The sequence below is a fragment of the Gracilinanus agilis genome, chromosome X, assembly GCF_016433145.1.
Source record: "Gracilinanus agilis isolate LMUSP501 chromosome X, AgileGrace, whole genome shotgun sequence".
NCBI lineage: Eukaryota > Metazoa > Chordata > Mammalia > Didelphimorphia > Didelphidae > Gracilinanus > Gracilinanus agilis.
Genome location: NC_058136.1, coordinates 13,456,290 through 13,481,072, shown reverse-complemented (window position 1 = coordinate 13,481,072; position 24,783 = coordinate 13,456,290). Strand labels below are relative to the sequence as shown.

Here is a 24,783-nt window from a genome sequence, read left to right as displayed (position 1 = left end):
CTTGATCAATGACACATGATAAAACCAGTGGAAATGTGCGTCGGCCATGGGTGGGGGGGTGCAGGGGGTGAAGGGGAAAGTAGGAGCATGAATCATGTAATTATGTTAAAAATGAATATTAATAAATGTTTAAATTAAAAAAAAAAGAAAGTGATGGAGAAAACATTGGTAATGCAGACTAAATTTAAAAGGGTGTTGGGGGCACATTTTTTTTCTCCTCGGGAGCTGGTTGTTAAAAATGTACTGGCCCCATTCTCCCTTCTGCTCTCTGGGCCTCAGTTTCTGCTTAGGGAGCTAATAATACTTGCATTGCCCAGTAGAATTGGGAGGGAAATGCTTTAAGCGAAGAGAAATGAGAGCTGTTGTTCTGATTAAATCATGGGTGATTTATCCAGAATAGATTTTTCTGTTCAGTCTAACAAATGTTTAAATGCCTCCTGTTTGCAGGGCGGTGTGCAGAGGGAGAGAGGTACAAAGTTACTCCCCATCCTTCAAGGAGTTTACAGGCTAGTAGGGGGGTAACTTACATGAAAAAAACCCTTTTTATCTTAGAATCAAAAGAGTGTGTACTGGTTCCAAGGAAGAAGAGCTTAAAGTAAGGGCTAGGCACTGGGGGTTAAGTGACTTGCCCAGGGACACACAGCTAGGAAGTGTCTGAGGTCGGATTTGAACCCAGCTGCCACTGGATAACTCAGATTTGCAAAGCATTTTATAGTTTAAAAGGTAATGACAACAGGGGGCAGCTGGGTAGCTCAGTGGATTGAGAGCCAGGCCTACAGATGGGAGGTCCTAGGTTCAAATCCGACCTCAGACACTTCCCAGCTGTGTGACCCTGGGCAAGTCACTTGACCTCCATTGCCTACCCTTACCACTCTTCCACCTATAAGTCAATACACAGAAGTTAAGGGTTTAAAATTAAAAAAAAAGGTAATGACAACAGACGTACAGTGATAGAAATAAAAGGCCATGGGAGGTCTGAGAGAGAGTAGCATTGTTGATGGTGGGGTATGTGTGTGTGGAGATCAGGGAAAGCTTCCTGGAGGAAGTGACATTGGAGTCAGTTTTTAAATCCTGGAAGGTATTCAGTAGGTGGTGTGTGTGTGTGTGTGTGTGTGTGTGTGTGTGTGTGTGTGTGTGTGGCAGAGGGAACAATATGGGCAAAATCTTGAGGGGGAAGTGAGAAACATCCTAGTCTAGGCTGGAATGCCTAGAGGGAAATGGCAGCTTTACTCAGAACTCTGCCATGGTATGAATTTGTCTTGGGAACTGTGTTTGGAGCAGGTGTGACCAGATCTCTGGACCAGGTGTAAATTGGGCTGAATTTCTGTGTCCGGGGCAGCCCAACCGCTCCTTTTTTGCAGAGGAGGAAAGCTAGTATCAGAGCAGGGAGGTGACTTGTTCAGGGTACTCAAGTTCTTGGTAGTTGAGGTGAGATTTCAACTTGGATCTTTGGATATCAGATTGCGGGCTCTTTCCTTTGGGTGGCCTTTTCCTTTTTAATCAGTGGCTGTGGGCCCTTGGGGAGGTCATGACCAGTTCCTTTAGCAGTTGTCAGGTCCTTGTCAGGTATGCACTAGGCTCAGCGTCCTCTGAGCTTAAGGCCTCAGGGCCGGGCATCTCCTCAACCACACCCACTCTTTGGCAACAGCTGTCTGGCCAGCGGCCTCATTGCTGAGCACTGCCCCAGACAATGGGCCTGTTGTGTGGCTGTTGCCACATGGAAGGGATTGTTTTAGCAGGTGCAGGTGATGGCTTGAGCCGAAAGTGGGGTGAGCTTCTTCCCATTCTGGCTGCCAGAGCCTTTGTGTGGGGCGTGGGCAGGTGTCGGAGCTCTGGTCCTCCTCGGCATAGGGCAGCATCCGTTTTCCGTTTTGTTCCTTTGTTGGCCTCTTCTGCTCTCTCTTTCTTTTCCCTTTTAATTGAAGTATAGACTCCCTCCAGTGGCTAATTCCCAGGGGCTGCTGGATGGAGAAGCCCTTGAGCCCAGAGGTTCCAGTCCCAGAAAGGCTGGGCATTTCTTAGGTGTTAGTTACTCTTCCTGCTTGCATCTGTCTGCAGCCCTTCTGGTGTTTCTGAAGCAAAGAAAGTGATGCCAAAACGTTTTAACTTTCATTTGTACATCACTGGCACCCTCTCCCCACGTACAGAACTACAAGACTTGCCCCCACAGATCTACTTATTGGGTGCAGTCTGCGCCTCATAGCTCCAGAGCGAAGGAAGATGGGACGGGGCATAAAAAGCTTGGGAAGGCCTGGGACTGCCCGATGAGCAGAAGCTCCCTGGGAACGGGAGGAGGAATCTTGGGGGAGGGTCTTGTCCTCCAGTCCAGGGGTCGGCAATGTATGGCTCTTTCTGCAGGAGCCATAAAGTCCATTTTTTTTCAGGCGCTGTTACAGGAGCCGCACTGTGAGCACTGTACGGCTCTCACGAAATTACATTTTTAAAAATGTGGCGTTTATGGCTCTCACGGCCAAAAAGGTTGCCGACCCCTGATCTAGGATCTTCTCTATATTCCACTTGCCTCCTACTTCTCTAGCTACTCCTCCCCTTCCAAATTCATCTTGCCACTTAGTGATTTGGAAAGCGCCACGTTGTTAAAAGCCCTAGGGTCAGGAGATCTGGGTTTGAATCTTGATGGAGCCATTTCCCCATGTGACCGGAGGCCAATTCCCTTCTCTGAGCCACAGACGACTCTTCTGTAAAATGAGGAGACTGAACTAATTGATCCCTATGGGCCCTTCCAGCTTCTGGCTTTCTCTGACTAGGGGAGCAGGCCAGCTTTTTTAAATTGATAAATTGGGTTCTAACCTGGCTGCTGAACTTAAACCACCATATCTGCTCTTCCAAAGCAATCAAGCAAAGCCACGAGGGTGTTGTAAAACTGGCTTCTTTTGTCCCTGACCATTTGTCCAAAGGCAGGAGTGCCACGTGCTTTTACCTAGTCGGTACAGTGGTGTCTGCTGCCATCATTCTGGGTTTGTTTCTCTCTCACATTGACTTCATTTCTTTGGTTCTGCTCAGCGTGTGTTCTTTGGGCTTTGCTCTCTTCCCTCTCCAGCACTGTTTGCCAGGCTTCCCATCCAGCATTCTTTGTGTCCCAGGAATGTCATAATTGCATCACATCTCTGTACCATTTTGTTTCGCCATCTCCCCATTGATTGGCATACAGTTTGTTTTCAGTTTTTGCCTGTGACAAATAGTGCTGCTCCGCATGTTTTTTATGTGGCTAGGGCTATTGTTAATGACCTCCTTGGGGTATAAACCCTGGGATGGGATCACTGGGTCAAAGGACGGGAACAATTTGACGCAGTTATTTGTAACTTTTCTCTTAGAATTCCAAACTGTTGTCTAAAGCACTTGGAGTAATTACTAGCCTGATCAGCAGCAAATGAGCACATCGGGCTTCACCGTTGCTAATTTGATGGCAGTGATGTGTTGTTTTTCTGTGCATTTCCCTATATCTTGATCAGTTTTCCAGAGAGCTGGCTGCTCATCATTTTTCTTTCAGTAGACGATAGGGTTTCTTTAGGGAATGGCAATGGTGGCAGAGCTCATTTGTGAGGCTGACTATACCACGTTTTCCCAGCCCTTTGAGTGTCTGATAATCAGGAGGTGGTCACTGAGGAAAAAGCTGTTTCTCCTTGTCCACCCTGGGGAAAGGTAGCACTAGCAAGGGATGCAGTGGGTGATCTTCCAAGGCAGTTATAGGAGCTCATACAGTTAGTTAGACAAGAGTTTTAGCTATACTGTCTTCCCACAGGCCTGGAAAGATGAGAGAATTAGCCCTATTTGGTTTTATTTTTTATTAAAATGCTTACCTTCTGGCCTAGAAACAACTCTATGACAGGTTTTCTACCCACAATGCCACCTAGCTGCCCCAAAGGAAGGGGTCATAGAGGGAAGCAGGGCTGGCACTAAGTGGAGCCTTATAGCAGCCTCAGGGGGATCAGCAAGGATTTTTGTTTTGCAAATCAAGAAACCGAGGTCAGAAAGGCTGAAGGAAAACCTTTGTTTATTGGGTTATATACCACAAACCTCGATTTATTCTTTTTTATTTAATTAATTGATTTAGACTATTTTTCCATTTTCCATGGTTACATGATTTGTATTCTTTCTCCTCTCCTCTTACCCCCTTCCCGTAGCCAATGAGCAGTTCCACAGGGTTTTACATGTGTCACTCAGTTTATTATTGTTCTTGTCTTTTGGGCTCATCTCTGAGGAGAAAAGAGACAAACCTGAGAAAACGAGCCTGGAAATCAGCCTGGTATAGTGGGCTCTAGAGATGGGCTCACAAGACATGAGTTCATATTGTTTGTTACCAGTAGAGACAATCCTGGAAGGCACTTGAGGATGAAACTTAGTAGGTGAGGAAGGGGAAGAAAGATATTCCAGGTAAAGGAAACTGTCTGAGCAGAGGCACACAGTGTGCATTTGGAGGGTGGCCAAGCTTGGCCAGAGCAGAACGTGTATGGACAAGGGTAACAAGATGAGATAAGGTTGGACTAAAAAGAGCCTTGAATGCCAGAGCCAGGCAAAGGAATTACTCCACAGACAGACAACAGAGATTCACTGAAGATTGTTTTTAAAGTAGAAGAATAGCCTGCCCATCTGCACTCATCTGTTTTTTTCAGTGAAGAATACAGACCAGAATTCGGTCTTTTGTTGATGACTCCAGGTCATCATGGTGAGCACCAACAATTACCATACTTGGCTAGAATACAGGGTTGCCTTGGGAGGCTTTCAGGTATGTAGGGCTTAACTTGCCCCTGTTACTGCACAGTCTCAGCCTGCTGGGCTATAACTGACATTTTTCTCTGCTTTGTCAGGGCAATCTCTGTTTCCTGATGTTACTACTTTAAAAAAATGCCTCCCCCCCACAACCATTGACTCTTCCCTTGTAACAGAGAAAGGCAGTTCAAACAAAATCAGCCAAGCATGTCTGACAGCACATGCTCACAACCACCGAGCCCGACAGTGTGTGCAGGGCTCCGAATCCATAGCCCTCTGCCTCCTTCCTGAGAGGAGGGAGAGTTGTTTCGTTATCTCTTGGAGGGGGATTCTTGTTCTGGTCTCACTTAAACTAGATGGCCTCCACTTCTGGGATTCTCTGATGGCAATGTGAGTGGAGAGGAAGTGACAAGTGACAGAGAGGCTGCAGACAGAGAATGGATGCTACCTGGCTACTTTCGGACATGGAGGTTAGTGGAGAAGGAAAAGCTAAAAGTGAACTTCCTAGTAACGTGCTTAGGCTAACAGCACAGCTAGTGTGTGTTCCTATTGCCCCATGGTTAGAGGGCGGGTACGGGGACGCAAGGCACAAGCTCTCTGTGGAGTGAGGAGAGGTGCTGTCTAGTAGCAGGGCAGTGTGAAGGTCCGAAAAGAAGTGTCATGAGTCCCTGGAGGATTCAGACCCAGCTCCAACTTGTATTGTGAATAGCCTCCAGAGTGCATGTGGCCACTATAAGGATTATGGAGAAAAGCATGGGATTCTCCATTCACTTTGTGCCTCGTTCCTTGCCTTTTCTGCCCTTCCTTTTACTCTTTCTACACATTTTGTTTTAAGAACTATAGAATGGGGGCAGCTAGATGACATGGTGGATAGAACACCTGGCCTGGAATCAGGAGGACCTGAGTTCAATTCTGGCCTCAGACACTTCCTAGCTGTGTGACCTTGGGCAAGTCACTTCATCTCAATTGCCTTGCCCTTGCTTAAGAGTTGTTATGAAGATAGAAAGTAAGGGATTGAAAAAACAGAACTATAGAATGGTAGGTTTATATTTGGAAGTTAAAAAAAACCTGGGACTCAGGGAAAGTGACGTGGCCAGGATCCCCCAAGTTGTAACTTAGCAGGGTTGGGGATCTAAACTCCAGTCCTGGGACTCTGAATCCAAGAGGGCCTCTGTTTTCATGTCATTGCTTTTCAGTAAACTACTTTTTTTTGTATTGAGAGAGAAATAGATTTTGTATCACCTTACTTTAGAAATCTATTCCTTTCTCTACTCTCCCTTGTACAAAGACTTTGAAAAGAAAGAGGAAATAAAACAGTTGGACCAAAGCAATTTTCGTGTTGCTTTCTGAAACAACATTTGTCAAGCAGCTCATGTGTGTAGAGCTGGGCACCAGGGAGGAGAACAGGGCTCCAGGAACTCTGGGGCTGGGCCTTGAGGAGCTCAGTGGCCTTAGGGATACGGTGAGCAGCAGCTTCTGTGTTGTTTTCGAGGAACTGCATTGCCATAGGAGCTGACGTTTTGTAGTAGTGAGACGCTGGGTCAGAGCACTTCGGTATCTCTGCCTGTAAAATGAAGACAATCTAATCTGCAGAGCACCCAGCTCACTGGGAGTTTGGGAGGGTCTTTTGGGATATCTGGCCTGCTGTTTGTTGTTGGTAACAGCGAAGCCAAGGGTTTAGAGAGCTGGCCTTACAGGTGGCAAAAGTCCTGGTTGGGATCCTACCTTGGATCCATACAAGTGAGTCCCCTTCAACTCGCAGTGCCCTGAAACTTCTCTCTACCAGTGAAAACACAGGGCTGCCCTAAAGTAAGAGGCGTGAGGAAGATGATGATGGTGGTGGAAAAAAGCTAGAAGGCAGTCCTTGCCCTTGAGCTTGTACTTGAGTTAGGAAGACAGGGCTAAATCCAGAGGAACAAATAACATGTTCACAATCACTTAAGTAAGTAGCTGAACCAGGATTTGAATGCAGGGCTTTGGACTACATGTAGTGCTCTTCTCCTGTGCTATGGGCTTCCGTCTCAGGTTGCCTTCTTGGGCTTGTGGCACCAGCTTTTACACATTTGCCTTCTCCCACTGTTTTTCTTACTAACTTCCAGGGGCTTCAGAAACTCCTTGCTCCTTGTACTAAACTGGCTCTGTGGGTGGGGTGGGGTGGAGAGAAGAAGACAGACAGAGAGATTGATTGAGATTTTCCTCAGCCTTGGCCTCTCCCCCATCAGACCAGCTTACATTGATTTCTGTGTTTGTCATACGCCATCAATATTCCAGGGGAGAAGAGGCCTGGATAATGCAAAAGCCATGGGTAACCCCATCTGTGTTTATTGGCTTTGAAATTCCTGAGGCAAGCTCTCATTCTGACACTCCCACGAGCTAGCCTTCTGCCTAGCACTGACCTCCTCCACCCAGTTCAGCTTTAATGTCAAGGAGATGGTGTGGTACTTAGTGGAAGGGCCTGGATTCAGATCCTCACTCCTCTGCTTACTAGTTGTCTGTATGACCTTGGACCAAATTGCCTCAGTTTTCTCATCCATCTAGTTAGTCGGTTTAATAGTTGCTTACCCCATAGGACTGTTAATGAGGAAGCAACGTGTAAACCTTTGACCTGTTATAAAAAGGGGCATTCTCGGTTGGGGAGGGCCAATGTCCTAGATAAGCCACTCACAGATAATGTAGAGCCTGGACGTTCTGAAAAATTAATGAACTGAATGCTTCTGTGGGAATGGAAATGATACCAGAGTCCCAGATGCTGATGAAGGGTTCTACGGTGTTCCGTGTGGTCACTGCTTCCTGGTTCTTGAGAGGGGAAGAAACATGACCTTACCACAGCTTTAGGGGGAACTGGCCTTGGGCCTATCTCAAGGCACTTGTAAGGTGCCGCCAGTCAAGGCCACATGGAGCACTCACAGTGTCCCCAACCCACTGCCAGGAATTGTGGGAGATATTCAGGGGAAGGAACAGGCCCTTCTCTGGGAGCTTCCAGTCCACATGGGGCATGGAGATCAGCAGCAGCAAAGTGAATGTGAGTGAAACTAGTTTGTTGTTTTTTTTTTTTCTCCAGGTGCCGCTACTTGGCTGTTCAGCTATCTCCTGCCATCCCTGTCTTTGCCGCTGTCCTTTTCCTCTTTTCCATGGCTACGCTGCTGCGGACAAGCTTCAGTGACCCTGGTGTGATTCCCCGGGCCCTGCCAGATGAAGCAGCTTTCATTGAAATGGAGATAGGTGAGCTGGGCGGCCAAGAAGCCCCCTAGGGGGCATAAGCCACCAGGAGGCTTCTCGTCACCATGCCCTGAATGATTGTGCTAGGATCATAACAGCCAGCATCATTCTTGGCCTTCTCTGTCACAAACCTTAATCTTCCCCAAATTCGGTGAAAAGAATACTGGAGTTGGGGTCAGGAGACTTTAGTTCCCATCCTGGGAAGAGCCATTGAGTAGCTCTTCGATCTCAGGCACATCCCTTCCCCTTCCTGGACCTCAGTTTCCTTATCTGTTAATAAGAGTTAACAATACTAGCACTTCTGACTTACAGAGGCAAGCTTTGGGAGGTCTAGATGAGAGTGAATAACCAAGCATTTGCCAACTGTACAGTTCCCTAAATGTGAGTTGTTATTACATGGCAAGGCAAGCCCTATACCTGTCATGGTGTGTGTTCTCCCTGTCTTTACGCTGGGTTGTGAAGCCGGGTCTGGTACTGACTGCTGCTCATTTCTCCAGAGCACACCATGGTTTCTGAGAAGCCAGGCAGGGGGTACCAGGGTTAATAAATGAGAAGTCTAAGGCTTAGGAAGGTCATATGACTCGCAGATGCTCTCAGAGCTAACTAATGAGTGCCAAGATTGGACCTTAAACCTAAGTCCAGTGGCTCCAGACCCAAGGCTTTTCCCACTGCCCCATGCTACTACCTGCTTTGGCATCCTCGTTCAGCTTAGTGTGGTTCCCTGGCATCAACACTCTATGGCATTGTCCTCCACTATCCATTTTGCTGATGGGAAAACTTGAATAGGGTGGTAACAAAATTTACCCCCTAGGCATTGTGGAAACCCTATCACATCTGGGATTCAGATTGACTTTTGAACCTAAATCCCAGCCCATTCCATCCTTAGCTGTATTTGTTAGACTATGCAAAGTAGAGCTGTGACTGCAGCATCCTCTTTGCATGTGTCTCTATTTCATCCTACTTTCTACAGAGGAAGAGCATATGTTCATAGATCTTACAGCTAGAATGGACCTTAAAATCTATCCTCCTCCCCATTTCAAAGATGAAGAAACCAGCTCAGATATGGGGTCAATGACTTGTCCAAGGGTCATTCAGATAGTCAGTTCCAGAACTAGGTTTTGAACACATATCCTCTGACTCCAAATCCAGAGTTCTTTCTACTTATACAACAAGAAAGCACTTGGGGGATTACCTATCCACCTTTCACTCAGACAAACTCCAACTCTGTTCAACTAGAGAACTGCGGAGTCAGGATCTTAGGAGTGCTGGGCTTCCCTGCCTTCGGAGAACTATCTTAACTCTTCCCACTGACCCTGCCTGGAGGGCAGCTCAAGAGTACCTAATGAGGGACTGCTAGGTGGCTTAGTGAACAGAGTGCCAGGTGCGGAGATGATGGGAGGTCCTGGGTTCACCCTCATTGCCTAGCCTTTACTGCTCTTGTGCCTTAGAACTAATATTTAGTGTTAATTCTAAGATGGAAGGTAAGGGTGGTTTTTTTAAGTGAGAGGGTGCAGAAGAGTCTTTCTAGGGATAGAGATCCTCATACACAGTCCTTTCCCCATTAAGACTATGTATGTCCACTTGTGTCACTCCCCACTAGAATAACAGTGGGTTGGGGCCTGGGAGGCAGCGGCACTGCTTTTTGTTACCTTTGCCATCTTGGGCAAGTCCCTTAATTCTTGTTTTTTTTAAAACCCTTAACTGCTTTGTACTGGCTCCTAGGTGGAAGAGTGGTAAGGGTGGGCAATGGGGGTCAAGTGACTTGCCCAGGGTCACACAGCTGAGAAGTGTCTGAGGCCAAATTTGAACCTAGGACCTCCCGTCTCTAGGCCTGACTCTCAATCCACTGAGCTACCCAGCTGCCCCAAGTTCCTTAATTCTTTAGGCTTGCATTTCCTCATCCTTCTCTCCAGGCTCCCTTCCTGCTCTAACCTTCTGGCATCCTTTCGGGATAGCATATAGCAACTATTTTTAAAAATCCATTTTTATTAATAGCTTTTGTTTTAATATCATATAAATTTCTCTCTCTGCCCCTCCTCCCTGCTCCCAGAGAGTTGTCCCTTGTAACAAAGAATTGTGGCAATTATATTTAATTTTTTCCAATCTTCAGCCATTTATTTTTTTCTCCCCCTTTCCACCAGAAAAAAGGGAAAAAGAAAATCAGAGCTCCAATAATGAGGAAGCGTAGCCAAGCAAAGCAGATTGCTCAAAATATTTTTCCATTCCCACCCTGTCAGCTAGCTTCTTCATTGGGCCTCTGGGGTCACATTTGATCATTGCCTTCATTAGAGTTCTTAAGCTTTTCAGAATTGTCTTTTTACAAAAGTTGAAGGGAGAGGATATGTTGTTCTCCTGATCCTACTCACTTCACTCTTCTTTGGTTATAAGGTAGAAATACAGACACTTCTTGCTTTTATGTAAATGAGGAAGGGCAGGGGGCCCAAGGCATTGAAGCCCCTTGGATTAGGGAGAAGATGGGGGTGGGATGCAGAGCCTTTGCGAGGGTGGGGAGGTTAAATTAACCAAGAACTGAATGCGTACTTTAAGTAGACATTTACGTTTTCCCAGGTTTCTCTAAAACCATCCCCTTCTTCATTTCTTTCTTGTTTACATCCTCTTCAAACATTTATTTATTTATTTTTGGGGTATTTTCCCATGGTTACATGTTTTATATTCTTTCGTTCCCCATCTCTCACCCCTCTCCTGTAAGCTGACATGCAATTCCATTGGGTTTTATGTGTGTCATTGATCAAGACCTATTTCCATATTATTGATAGTTGCCCTAGGGTGATCATTTAGAGTCTGCATCCCCAATCATATCCCCACCGAACCATGTGATCAAGCAGTTGTTTTTCTTCTGTGTTTCTACTCCCACAATTCTTTCTCTGGATGTGGATAGCGTTCTTTCTCATAAATCCCTCAGAATTATCCTGGATCCTTGCATTGCTGTTAGTAGAGAAGCCAATTACATTCGATTGTGCCATAGTGTATCAGTCTCTGTGTACAATGTTCTCCTGGTTCTGCTCCTTTCACTCTGCATCCATTCGTGGAGGTCTTTCCAGTTCACATGGAATTCCTCCAGTTCATTATTCCTTTTAGTACAATAGTATTCTATCACCAACAGATACCACAATTTGTTCAACCATTCCCCAGTTGAAGGGCATCCCCTCATTTTCCAATTTTTTGCCATCACGAAGAGCTTGGCTATAAATATTTTTGTACAAGTCTTTTTTCCTTATTATCTCTTTGGGGTATAGACCCAGCAGTGGTATGGCTGGATCAAAGGGCAGGTAGTCTTTTAAAGCCCTTTGAGTATAGTTCCAAATTGCCTTCCAGAATGGCTGGATCAATTCACAACTCCACCAGCCATGCGTTAGTGTCCCAATTTTGCCATATCCCCTCCAACATTTATTACTTTCCTTTGCTGCCATATTGGCCAATCTGCTAGATGTGAGGTGGTACCTCAGAGTTGTTTTGATTTGCATTTCTCTAATTATAAGAAGTTTAGAATACTTTTTCATGTGCTTATTGATAGTTTTGATTTCTTTATCTGAAAACTGCCTATTCATGTCCCTTGCCCATTTATCAATTGGGGAATGACTTGGTTTTTTTGCACAATTGATTAAGCTCCTTATACATTTGGGAAATTAGACCTTTGTCAGAGGTTTTTGTTATTAAGATTTTTTTCCCAATTTATTGCTTCCTTTCTAATTTTGGTTGCATTGGTTTTGTTTGTACAAAATCTCTTTAATTTAATTTAATTAATAGGTATACTATTCTATGTTCACCTTATTTACTTATAATTTCCTTCTTTATATTTAAGTCATTTACTCATTCTGAATTTATCTTGGTATAGGGTGTGAGATGTTGATCTAAACCTAATCTTTCCCATACTGTTTTCTAATTTTCCCAGCAGTTTTTGTCAAATAGTGAGTTCTTGTCCCAAAAGCTGGGATCTTTGGGTTTATCGAACACTAGCTTGCTGAGGTCATTCTTTAAAAAAACCAAAAAAACACTTATTTAATTAATTTAGAGTGTTTTTCCATGGTTACATGATTCATATTCTTTCCCTCCCCCCCATAGCCAATGAGCAGTTCAGCTGGGTTTTACATGTATCATTGATCAAGACCTATTTTCATGTTATTAATATTTGCAATAGAGTGATCATTTCGAGTCTACTTCCCCAATCATATTCCCATCAAACTATGTGATCAAGAAAATGTTTTTCTTCTCCCACAGTTCTTCCTCTGGATGTGGATAGCGTTCTTTCTCATAAGTCCCTCAGGATTGTCCTGGATCGTTGCATTGCTGCTAGTAGAGAAGTCCATTACATTCAATTTTACCACAGTGTATCCATCTTTGTGTACAGTCTTCTCCTGGTTCTCCTCATTTCACTTTATTTATGGAATTCCTCCAGTTCATTATTTCTTTTAGTACAATAGTATTCCATCACCATCAGATACCACAATGTGTTCAGCTATTCCCCAACTGAAGGGCAACCCCTCATTTTCCAATTTTTTTGCCACCACAAAGAGCACAGCTATGAATATTTTTGTACATGTATTTTCCCCTATTATCTCTTTGGGGTACAATCCCAGCAGTGGTGTGGCTGGATCAAAGGGAAGGCATTTAAAGCCCTTTGGGCATAATTTGCTGATGTCACTTACCCCAAGTCTATTCCACTGATCCTCCCTTCTGTCTCTTAGCCAGTACCATATTGTTTTGATGACCACTGCTTTATAGTATAGCTTAATATCGGGTACTGCTAGGCCACCTTCCTTCACGTTTTTTTTTCATTATTTTCCTTGATATTCTTGGTCTTTTGTTCTTCCAAATGAACTTTGTTGTAATTTTTTCTAATTCAATAAAAATGTTTCTTGGTAGTTTGATAGGTATGGCACTGAATAGGTAAATTAATTTGGGTAGGATGGTCATTTTTATTATGTTAGCTTGTCCTACCCATGAGCAATCAATGTTTTTCCAATTGTTTAGATCTAGTTGTGTGGAAAGTGTTTTGTAGTTGTGTTCATCTAATTCCTGGCACAACTCACGGCATGGAAAACACAGGTTGAAATGCCAATTTGGGGGTTAGCAGAATGTGCCAAGATAGCTCATCTCTCTTTCGATTGACCTTGCCGATTACTATTGGAAAGGTCTCAAGGACCCCTGGGCTTGTGTCAGCTACCCACAATCTGGATTGTATCTTATCTTTCAGAGGCAACCAATGGCACGGTGCCACAGGGTCAGCGTCCACCCCCTCGAATCAAGAATTTCCAGATCAACAACCAGATCGTGAAACTGAAGTATTGTTACACATGTAAGATCTTCAGGCCTCCCCGGGCCTCCCACTGCAGCATCTGTGACAATTGTGTGGGTAAGCAGAACATTTTGAGGGGTTACCCTGGTCAGCTCGATCCTAGGTGTGGCTGTGAGTGTTTGGGTGCTAAGAGAGAACTCTTCTTCAGAGGAACTATCAGCCTCACTTTATGTAAATAGGATGATGATTTCTGAGCTAGATGTGATTTTAGAGACTGTGCAGTTCACAAGTCTATGCTTTTTGTATTTGGCATGCTGGTGAAGCCTATGAACTCCTCAGAACACATTTTTCAAAATTCATAATTGAAGGAAATGCTCAGTTTCAGTTAGAGAATAGTAGAAATAAGGAAGTAAGATTTTCCTCATCCAAGTTCGAAGAGTCCTTGGGCATTGGTGGGTCTCAAGTGAATAATCCTTACTCTAGTCTAAACTTCTCATTTTGCAAAAAAACTGAACAGCCATTTGGGCTGGGGACTTGCCCAAGATCCCATAGCTAGTATATGGAAGAGCCAGGAATCCAAACGAGATGTCTGGACTCCAGAGCCAGGGCTCGTGACAGATGCCCTGTCACTTCAGTGAGATTTTTGGCTTCCCTAGCCGTGGCTGGGGAAAGGTATCCGGGCATGTGAATTCTCCTGTAAAGGGAAGAATCTTACTCTGGTTCACCAGTAGTGTTGATCGGTATTTACCCTGAACTGAATTTGCTTAAAGAAGCAAGAGGGTATGAGAGCCTTTGTCCACTGGAGGGCAGTAATGCCAGGCTTAACCAGGCCCTGTGTGTCTGCACTTGGGAAGTCCTGCCAGTTGTGCATGCCCACTGTGCCATGGCTAACTTGGCATTTCCAGTTCTACCAGTTGTGTCACTGTCTAGAGGCACATTTGTTACATTCCTTTTATTGCTATGAGCCCACATGGCATTGCTAGGCACATAGCTTTCTGCGTACTTCCTAGTAAGGTGTCTGCACCAAGGTTGGATGCACCAGGGGACCCTACTCTTATGGTGTGGGAAAACTTAAACATGTGCTGAATCCTCTTGCAGTGTTCCAGGAGTGACATCATTTAATGGAGGCCTAGGGCAAATCCTTTTTGATAAAAGAATCTCCCTTCCCTCCTTCCTTTCTTGGGTTTATTTTTTGTATAAACCCCAGTTTTAATATATCAGGTTTGCTGTTTTCCTACAGTGGGTTGACTTAAAAACAGAGGACACTTAGAGTCTAATGCTGTGGTCTGTGGGCAGCGTGGCACAGTGCAGAGAGCATTGATTTTAGCCACAGAGGACTTAGCCTGATGCCTTATTTGGCCCTGACTCTTTGGGCCCTATAACCTTGCTTACTCAAATCCCTTCTGTTCTCTGAGCCTTAGTTTTGTTATCTATAAATTGGAGATAATAACGTTGGCACAGTCTTCCTTCTGCTGAGGGTGTTGGAAGGGTCAAACAAGATAATGGACCCAAGGTGCTTGGTAAAGTGCTAGAAATATCAACTTTTATTGTGTCGCTAGATAAATCCCATTCTCTGTAATGGTGATACGCACCCTCCTTTGCTCTGACACAACAGCTTTATGAGATGGAGAGTACAAGAATTGGCCCCATTTCCCAGAGGAGGAAACTAAGAAGCAGACAAAGGAAATGATTTGCTTGTGTTCATAGAACTCTTAAATAGCAGAGGCTGGCTGAAAATTTGGGTTGTCTGCCTCCTAAGTCCCATGTTCCTTCCCTTGTAACCAGCTGCTTTCCAAGGTGCCTAATGAGATTTCTTCTGGGCTCCCAATAGCAGTATAAACTTGGGCAAGTCTCAGTTTCTTTTTCTTTCAAATGTGAGTTTTGGATTAGGTGATCTTTAAGGTCATTTCCAACTCTTAATCAGTTCCTTGAGCCTTAAAGCAGTCTATGTATGTGTGTGTACACACACACACATGTATGTGTGCACATGTACACACGCACGTACACGCACACACAGTTGCATTCACAGTGTGGTATTGGAACAAGGGACTCTTGCACTTTCCAGCAATGGGACCTTGGAGAAGTTACTGCTCTTTTGTCCTCAGTTTGCTCCTTTGTAAAACAGACATGTTCATTCTAATTCTTCTTTCCCCTTGAGTCTCGTGTCTTCTGCCTTCAAGCTCTCTAGAAATGGAGTTGCTTCTAAAGGTGCCGTCCTAGTTACCACGAGCATGCTGGTGCTGTGCTGACAGAGAGCTGTCTTGAAGCCATTTGGTCAGTGAGAATCACCTATAACTTGGGGTGCTATTTGGGTTGCCTCTTTGTTAAGTAGGGATGATTCTTCACCCCTCTTACCTCCTAGAGCTGTCGTGAGACTCAGTTGACATTGATGGCAGGTTTTACAAAAATGGAAAAGGTTTTATAAAATCATCTCATGGTACACATGCTTTACTGAAGTCTTCGTGGGCTTACTTGATTGCACAGCCCAATCGGTTGTGCAGAATAAGCTAAGGAGTGCACGCTCCCTTTTCCTGCCCCTCCCAGAGCGCTTTGACCATCATTGTCCCTGGGTCGGGAATTGTGTTGGCAAGAGGAACTACCGCTACTTCTACCTCTTCATCCTCTCTCTGTCCCTTCTCACCATCTACGTCTTCACCTTCAACATCGTCTATGTGGCCCTCAGTGAGTAAACAATGAGATGGACACTGGACATTGGGCATGGGTTGGGGGAGCATGGGGCGGAGCTGAGGTCTGCTTTGGAAGTCTGATTGCTTTCCTGGGAGATCTGCAGAGCTGCCTCTCTGAATTTGGTGGAGATGGATATTACTGGCAATGGGAGGAGCCTCCTCAGCTTTATTCACTCCAAGGTTTTGTTGAGGCCAGCTATGGGGTGGCCCAACTGACTTAGGATCTTGGCCTGGTTTCAAGTCCCAGGTTGTTGGAAGTGACCTTGGGCAAGGCGCTGCACGTCTATTGGCTTCCTTTTGCATGTGGCAGGGCTGGGTGACCTCAGCTCCCGTGTAGCAACCTGCTCTCCTTAACAGGATCTCTAACTTTGTTCTCTACCTCTCTTCCTACAGAGTCCTTGAAGATTGGCTTCCTAGAGACGCTGAAAGAAACTCCTGGAACATATCCTTGCCTTGGGAAGACGTTCTCTTGGGGCCTTTCCCACTTGCTTCCCTGTAGTGCCTTACCTATCACCTATTCCTTAGTCGGGGGGGGGGTGCTTTCCAAGCCCAAATAATGTGACAGGTGTGGTGCTGACCAAAGAAGAGAATGGCGGAACTGGGAGAAACCTTGGCATCTTCCAGATGGGCGAAACAAGACCTAGCGAAGGGGCTGACTAGCTCAAAGTGGTGTAGCTATTAAATTGAAGAGCTGAGACTTGACCTCCTGCTTCCTGACCCCAGATTTCATGTTCCTTTTCACTACACCACTGCCTCTGCTGAAAATTGGATTTCGATTGGGACCAGTGGTGACGATAGCCCAAATCTGTAACAATTGCTCATGATTCCAACCACAGGGAAAGGAACAGGAAGCTGTAGGGAGAGGTATTTGTCTTCCTGTGTCTTTGGCGGATTTGGGAGCCGCTTGCCTTTTTTTCCTTTCTGAATTCATTTTTCCAAAGATAGAGAGATGAAAGATAATGAGATATAGTGGAAAGAGCCTTGGACTTGCAGTTAGAAACCCAGATATAGTGGAAAGAGCCTTGGACTTGCAGTTAGAAACCCAGGCATGGTCCTTGGCTTCTTTTACTTCGAGTTCTTAAGGAAAGTGAAAAGATTTTGGGAGCAAGTCTGACATTTTTATAGCTGCCTTTAAAGTCCTCTCAGAATCTAGTCTATGTCCTAGCATGGAGTCCAAGGGCTTGGGTTTCAGATCCTGGCTCTGTTACTTTGTGGCCTTGGACAAGTCATTTTCTTCCATCTAGTGCCTTATTTTTCTGCATTCGTAAAATGAGGGAGTTGTACCTTTTCAGCTCTGTGGTCTTGGAACTAGATGACCTCAAAGGTCCCTCTAGCTAGATTCAGTCATCTTCTGTATTCCTTAACTTGGGCTCACCGTGCTGGAAGTGCTTATCTGCTTCTTCACCCTCTGGTCTGTTGTAGGGCTGACAGGATTCCATACTTTCCTGGTGGCCCTCAACCAGACAACAAATGAAGATGTGAGTCAAGGCTTCCCCACTTCCTGTCATATTCCTCCCTCTGTCTCAGGGAGGGCCTCTATTCTCTCAAGCCAAAGGGAAATTGGGACTTTTAAGGCTCTCCACATCCATAGGTGGACTGTCTTGGAGGAAGAGAGACATGGAAACCTCAAGCCCTGTCTTACCTGGAGTTGTTGAATACATTTGAAAGTCTAAGCAGGTTCAAATAGGGTGCCAACTTGTAATGAGGAACAATAGGGAAACTCTAGTGTTCAGAATCTATTTTTAACCTGCCAAGTTGGCGTCGGGGAGGGAAGAGAAGCCGTTCCCTGTTAGAGATGAGTTGGGGTTGAAAGAACATGGATGGGGCTGTGGTTCTGATGATTTTATTCAATCCAGCAAACATTGGCTTAAGCCTCTTGTGTGTGCAGGGCAATAAGTGCTTAGACCTGTCACCAGCACTAGGCAGTGGGGAGCATAGACCCAAAGGGAACACTCCTTCAAGGAGCCGATAATCCAGGTTTGAAGAGGGCACCCCCATGGGAAATGACATGTCTGAATACAGAGAAACATGAAGCCGCACAACTGGAGGGAATTCCCGGAAGGGCAGAGCGAAGGCTGTGGCTAAACAGAGAAGGCTCAATTCGGAAGAAGGGGGATGGGTGTGAATTGGCGGCCAGGGTGGAGGAGGGTGTTCCAGCTGGCAGGGATGGCGTGGGCGATATTGTACAGCATAATATTATAGTTAACTGTGTATTTTGTCCCCCTCCAAAACAGTGAGCTCCATAAAGGCAGACATCTTTTGTTATCTAATCATCAGTACACACACGTTCACATGCATATGCGTACACATGTGCACATGTATCTGGATATATATATATCCAAAGCACCGAGTGCATCACTGCACACAGTAGGTGCTTAAGAAATGTTTCTTAGAATTATCTAAAATTTGCTAGGTGCCAGAGGACGGAAAATGTTTGATCATCCAGCTCAGTGAACACTGCTCAGTGTTGAGGGAAAAATAGCACAAGAAATAGGTGCTTAGTACATTTAGTACATTTGTTGAAGGTCTGTGTGTGTGCCAAGGCACATCAGGGTGAGTGTGGTTTGAACATGGTAAAGAAGTGGGTTTTTATTGTTAGGACCAAGAGTCCAGGGGAATGAAGATGAATGAAGCTGGAGAGATGGGACTCTGGGGAGGAGCTCAGCTGGACAGGAGGGCCCTCAGAGGCCAATCTAGGGAGGCTAGATTTGGCAGAAGGAGCCTTTGCCCTTGTCTTGCAGATTAAAGGTTCCTGGACAGGGAAGAACCGAGTACAGAACCCATACAGTCATGGCAACATACTAAAGAACTGCTGTGAGGTGCTGTGTGGCCCTTTGCCTCCCAGGTATGAGGGGGTGGGAGGGGACAGACCCCATTTTCTCCCCCTCTGCTGACTTCTTTCAGGGCTGGCTGCTTTTGGCCAGACCTTGGTGCTCTCTGCGTGAGGTGCCATCCTATGAGGACCCTAGATTAGCTCCCATTTTTCTAGCACTTGGAGCTTTTACAAAACTCCTTTCTTGAAATGAGGCTAGGAGAAAGAGGGGTATAAATATTATTCCCCCAATGTATAGCTAGAGAGGGAAAAATTCAGAAGTGACTTGTTCCAGGCCACACGACTATCAATTGCTAGAATTTTAGATCTGGGCTGCTCCAGCCTCGCTGGTATCCCGGAACCCTTTGGCCAGTAGTCTCGTGAAACCTGTCAGGGAGGTGTTCTCTCAGAATCCTGTAAGTAAATGTATAAATTAAAATTCAGAGCCTGACAGGGAATTAGTTATATTGAAATAGTTAGGCAAGTAGATTTTTTTTTTAAGTTCACTAACTCTGGGTTATGGTCTCTTGCTTTAAAGTCTGATTGGCCTTGTTCTGGTTGGCAAGGGGCCTGGCTGTCACAGGCGACTGTTGATTTCAGATCAGATTGGCATGAACTAGACCCTAGAATTTGGATAGTCTGAAAAGATGAAGGCCAAAATCAAGAAGGAAAGAGGGAGATGGGAACTTGCTTTAAGGCTAGGTAGGACGTGCCCTTCACCGAAGAAGTAGCCTTGTGTTTGAAAGGGGGAGGAGACAAATCCATCCTCGCCATTCCCATCTTCTATCCTCTGCAGTGTGCTGGATCGAAGAGGCATATTGCCACTGGAAGAGACTGGAACTCGACCCTCAAGCACTCAAGACCCCAGTAGCGGCCCATTTCCACAGAGTCCGGTACGTCTTCCTATGTCTTCTTCCCCATCAGATAAAATAGCAGCTCCCATTTCTTGAGCATGTTGAAGGCTTAGAATGTGATACAGTGACCCAGTGAGGTGGCTAGTATGAGACTGCGAGTTTTTTCTTCAGAAAAGATGGAACATTGTGCCAGTGAGAGAGAAGAATGAATATCAGAGGTGAATATTTCTTTTGGATGGTCTTTCTCCTTTATACCCTTATCCACCAGTGTTTGTAGTTGCATAAATGCCTGAAAGCACAAGTACCATTTTCATTATACAGATGAGGAACCGAAGTCCAGAAAGAGAAAAGGACACCCAGGTCATGTGACTAGCGTCAGGGCTGGAAATTGAACTCAGATTGTCTGACTTCAGACCTGCCCTCCAGCACCATGCTTTTTTGACTTACTCCCGTGGTACTCGTTGCTTCTGTATGGCAGCAGCTCTGATAGTAGGTGATCTCCTTTTGCAGCAGCCATGTTTAGTGGGAAGAGGGTCTGACTTGGCAGGGGAGATCCAGAAGTTATAGAATAGCACCCGAAGTGCATCGGTGGGTGGTCTCCTGAGTTCCTGTCCCATATACTCATTGCTTGTTAGAAATTTTGGCCATCTCAAACTCAACATGTCCCAAAACAGAACTGGTTATCTTTTCCTTCCAAACTTTCCTCTGTTGAGGGCAGGCACCCAAATTTGAAACCCTGGAGTCATCCAAGGACCTAGGGCCTTTCTGGGCCTCAGTTTCCTCCTCTGTAAAATGAGAGATGATCACCCTGTGTTTGGTTCGAGTGTCATTTTCTTTGGTTTTGTCATAAAGGTTACAACTAAAGAACATGTAGACACTGGACTCGGATGGTCTTTAAGGTCCCACGACCAGATGTGGCACTCAAGTGTGGTGTAGATAATTGATCTTAATTCTAAATTTGAGGGAAACTTTTCTTTCAGAGTGTTTGTTATCTTTTTTCCCTCAGGTGGTCCCCACAGAGCCATTGAGCTCGAATGAGCTGCCCCTGAAAGCCAGTGTTCCCGAGGAGATGCACTCCAGTGTTCTGGCCCAGCAGGGTCCAGAATCCCCAGAGACTCCTCAGGAGGCCTCTGGAGCTGAGAAGTAGCTTCTCTGCACAGCAGAGAGAGAGAGAGACCTGTGTTTTTTCTTTAATGCAAGCAGAGAGTGAGTGAGGGGGAGAAGACAACCTTGAGACAGAGGGCAAGTGAGCCATCCCTTTTGCCATTTTTCTTTGGTCTCTGTTCACCCAATTCTGGATTGGAATATTCTCTATGTGAGCTATTTTTCCTGGACTCCAGGCAGTAACAGAGTGATGTCCATTGCCTATAAGTAGCTTGAAACCTGGGTTTCGAGGGCCTCGGCGGCCTCAGAATTCCCTTTGGATCCCTCCTCTGGTTCCATAGTAAGGGAAGCAGGGAAAGTTGTTGATATCCCATTGCGTGTCCCTGAACCAGAGATAGCCCCACAGGCCCCTGTCCATAGAACCCCAAAGGGCCCAAAGTAGGGGCAATTTGAGCCCTATTTCTCCTCCAAGATGGAGGAGAGGAATGGGAGTGGGGGCAGAGCCGTGACTGGCAAACCTTTTCGTGCCATTGGTGCCGTGCCAGCTCATGCCTGTGGGGTGGGATCCTTCTATCTGGACACTTGTATTTATTAATGTAGTTTCCTTCTTAAGTCCCCCTCCCTGATCTCTACCTCTCTAACCTCCTTCTTTTTCAATTAGATAGAAGTTAGTAGGAATAGTTAGTGAGTTAACAATTTGCAGTTTTCATAGCCCAACCCAAAACTTGGTAATGTCTGTGCCACCCTCAGTAAGAAATTGTGTGATGCCAATAGCTCAGCCCCGCTGTTCTCTCTGTCTCTCTGTCTCTTTCTCCCCCCTTTTCTAATACCCTTTTCAGACTCCTGCTCCATTTGGGAGCAGTAACGACAGTTAAAAAGTCTGCACTTTGGTGCCTCCTTTTCTGCAAGGGGTTTGCAAGTGCCCTAAATGCCACCCCTTTTGCCCCCCGCCCCCTACTTCGAGTTCAGTCCATGAGGCCTGCGGTGGTCTCGAGTGCACAAATGAATAAATTGAGGCACAAAGGAATGGCTTCAGAGCTGAGTGAGGAAGGGGAACCTGCCCCTGCCAGTTGACTCACAGGCCTTAGCCAATGTTTCCTTCTCCCTCTCCCCTTGGGGCTAACTCTCATAGCACTTCTGCTGGTCTCTGTAAATGCAGAGACCTAGGATGATCCCCGCCCCCGCCCCCCCACCCCCCAGTGGTGGGCTGGGTCCCCCATCCAGCATTTGGGGGACCGGTTTTCTCCAGCCCTCAGCTGCGCTTCAGGGATAAGGATTTGTGTATCAAATGCAGCTGTGTTTCTGAGAGAGTCGATGTTCTCCCTCCCTTTATGAATTGGGGTCCTGTGGAGATGACTTTAGTGGGGAGAGGGTTAACCAGGGCTTTTTATCTGTTTGAAGGTGATTAAACTGTGTTGATGCAAACTGTCTGCTTGCTTCCATTTTAAAACTCCTGTGGGCTTCTGTGGGGGGCACATGTGTGTTTGAGCAGGGGCCTCCGGAGCTGTTTGTGGGAAGGCTCCTATCCGTCCCCACGGTGGGAGGAGCCAACGAAGCTTTAGATAATCAACACTGCTTGCCCAGTTGTGAGCATGTTTGCCTTGACCCTGGCCCAGGAAGAAGAGGTTTTAGAGACGGTCTCTAGTGTGAACAAGATGGCAGGGGGCTACGCTTAATCTATCTAGGAGTATAAATCAGTGGGTTTCTGTGAGACTCAGGAAAATGGACTGGGTTGGGAAGACCTCCAAGGTCCCTTCCAGCTTACGGTGTCCTGTAAGCACATCTCCATCATGCTATATATATTGAGGGCTTTTCGTGTTTGCAAGTGCAAAAAAATAGGCCTGTCAGGGCTTCCTTTTGGAAACTGTTAGCAGATCTCAACAAGTAGGAGCCTGCATTTCTTTAAAAAGAGTCTATAACTGAGACTCTGGAGTCTTCCCCCTCTCATCTGCAACTGGGGAAACTAAGGCCCAGGGAAACGAAATGACTTGCCCAGGGTCACAGAGCTCAAAAGTGTCTTCCCTGGAGCTTAATTCCAGGTTCTCAGACATGCAGCCCCACTGGCTATTCCCTGGTCTAGGCTCAGCTTACCCCATCTCATTCCTGTCCTCCTGTGAGAAGGCAGTTTGGTCATCTGACAAACCTTGATGCTAGGCTGGATTTCTCTTTCTGCCAGGAAGTGGGGAGTTCCTTGGCCTAGTGGGAAAGAAAGAACCTCTTCCCCTATTTGATTTCTCTTATTCCATATTGAGCTGTTGCCACCCCCGGACCTCTAGCCTACCATTACCCCTTTTCTCCTTTCCTGACCACTCTTTCATCTGTTTCTGAGACTAACCAGGAGAGTGAGCCCATTCACCCTGCCCACTGGTTGGGACAGGCCTGAAACTCCATTCTGATCTCAGGGGAGATTGGAAGATTGATTTTTCCCACGGGAATAGGCCTCTAATTGTTTTATCTTTTCAATGGCTCAGCCCTCTCTCCTGTTCCCTTCTACACACTCTTCCTTCCCCCTTCCCCCCCCCCCCCACCTCCCCTGCAAGGCAACTCCCAAGTGTCCCACTTCCCCAGACTGGTTGGCAACAGTCCTGAAATCCCACAGTATGGAGAGCTGTGGCTATTCTTGACTATTCTCCTTCATGCCCACATGGCCTTGGGATCCTTGATTCTGATCAGAATCACCACTTCTCCTTTTGTTCTCTGAGCCCCCACCTCCCCTCGTAGGAGGGGCTGTGTCTTGGCTGAATTCCATGCCTCCTGATCCTGACCTTACTATTCTGCCCCAATTTCTACTTGTTGCTCAGGAAATAAGAAGGCCCCTTTCTTTAAAGCGAATCTTCTCATTTGCTAGGCATTGGGCTCTGTGGGGCTACATTCAGATGTGGGTGTCGATTCCTGGTCAACCTTTCAGTAGTTCTTGGTGAAGCAATCTCTCTCTCTCTCTCTTTGGTCTTTGGAAACCAATGCATAAGACTTGAATTGGTTTTCAAGAGATTCACAGGGTGTGGGTGTGCGTGTGGTTCCAGTGGCCCTCTGCCCCAATGTCGGCCATGGCCCCCTTCCTTTGGGGGATTACCCTTTGTGTCCCCTTGCATCGACTAGAGTGGTAATCTAGTAACTCTCCCACTTCTCCAGACCTTCCACCTTCGTGAGTCGGTTTGTTCTAGTTAGAGCTGGTTTCGCTTTGGGTAGCTGAGGAGAAATCATGTCAGGATGATGCCTCTGAAAACCCGAGTCATAATATCCTACGTGGACATATTGCTTCCCCGTGCAGAGGGCTGGCACAGTTAGGTGAAGAAAGTTGAGGCTCAGCAAGATAGTGACTTCCCCAGACTCACAGCAAGGGACAGAACTGGGATTTGAACTCTAAAATCAAGTATGCACATTTGGATAAACTCTAACATAGGAAGAGCACTTTCAAGCTGGGCAGTGTCGGGTAGGAAGGGGAAGGACTCCGCTAATCTGGAAGGAAGAGCAGGCTGTGTTTGAAGCGCAGACTTTGAGACTGAAATGAGCAGTGGGGAGAATGGTGGAGGTCACTGGGGAAACCAGGAGCCCTTTGTTTCCGCAGTGCAGAAACTAGTTTGGAAGAGTCGGTGCCTTTTTCCTCCTCAGAGTTCCCCTCTGCCCCCCGGGGACCTTCTGGTTGGGATGGATGGGAATTGCTTTAAAGAAGGGAAAACCGAGGACCCAAGAGAGAAGGAACTTGTCCAAAACCACAGGTACTAAGCGGCAGAGGCAGGATTCAAACTTGGGTCCTCTGCCTCCCAATTCAGTGCTCTCAGACCCTTCCTCTTCCCATCTACCTACCCCAGCTAAGAAACCGAATTCTAAACTCCCTGGCTCAGGAAATTCTTATTTCCAAAGCATCATAGACTGTTAGAAATGAAAGGACCCTCCTCTCATGAGGAGAAGGAAAGTGAGTTGGGCCCAAAATGGTGAGAGTTTTCCCCAGACCCATCTTTCCCCACTTACTGGGATGCCCAACCCAGTATGGCAGATAGAACCCAGGAGGGCTTGGGTTCAAGACGCCTATCCAGTGTGACCCTGGACAAGTCCTACATCACATGTGTGCATCCCCCATTTTGCTTCCTCCACTAACACATCTCAGCCCCTGCTGTAACT

At 46.2% G+C, this 24,783-nt stretch overlaps 1 protein-coding gene across 1 annotated transcript in view; it reads left to right on the top strand.

Annotated features, from left to right (window-relative positions):
- Positions 1-22,086, top strand: part of ZDHHC9 (zinc finger DHHC-type palmitoyltransferase 9) — a 37,791-nt gene extending 15,705 nt beyond the window's left edge. Inside the window, exons 2-9 of the mRNA XM_044682461.1 lie at positions 7,790-7,950; positions 13,163-13,321; positions 15,749-15,886; positions 16,285-16,333; positions 17,267-17,369; positions 18,633-18,736; positions 19,500-19,596; positions 20,564-22,086. Coding sequence (XP_044538396.1) covers positions 7,790-7,950; positions 13,163-13,321; positions 15,749-15,886; positions 16,285-16,333; positions 17,267-17,369; positions 18,633-18,736; positions 19,500-19,596; positions 20,564-20,704 — 952 coding nt within the window. The 3' untranslated portion in view covers positions 20,705-22,086. The remainder of the gene's footprint in view (positions 1-7,789; positions 7,951-13,162; positions 13,322-15,748; positions 15,887-16,284; positions 16,334-17,266; positions 17,370-18,632; positions 18,737-19,499; positions 19,597-20,563) is intronic.
- The last annotated feature ends 2,697 nt before the right edge of the window (positions 22,087-24,783 follow it).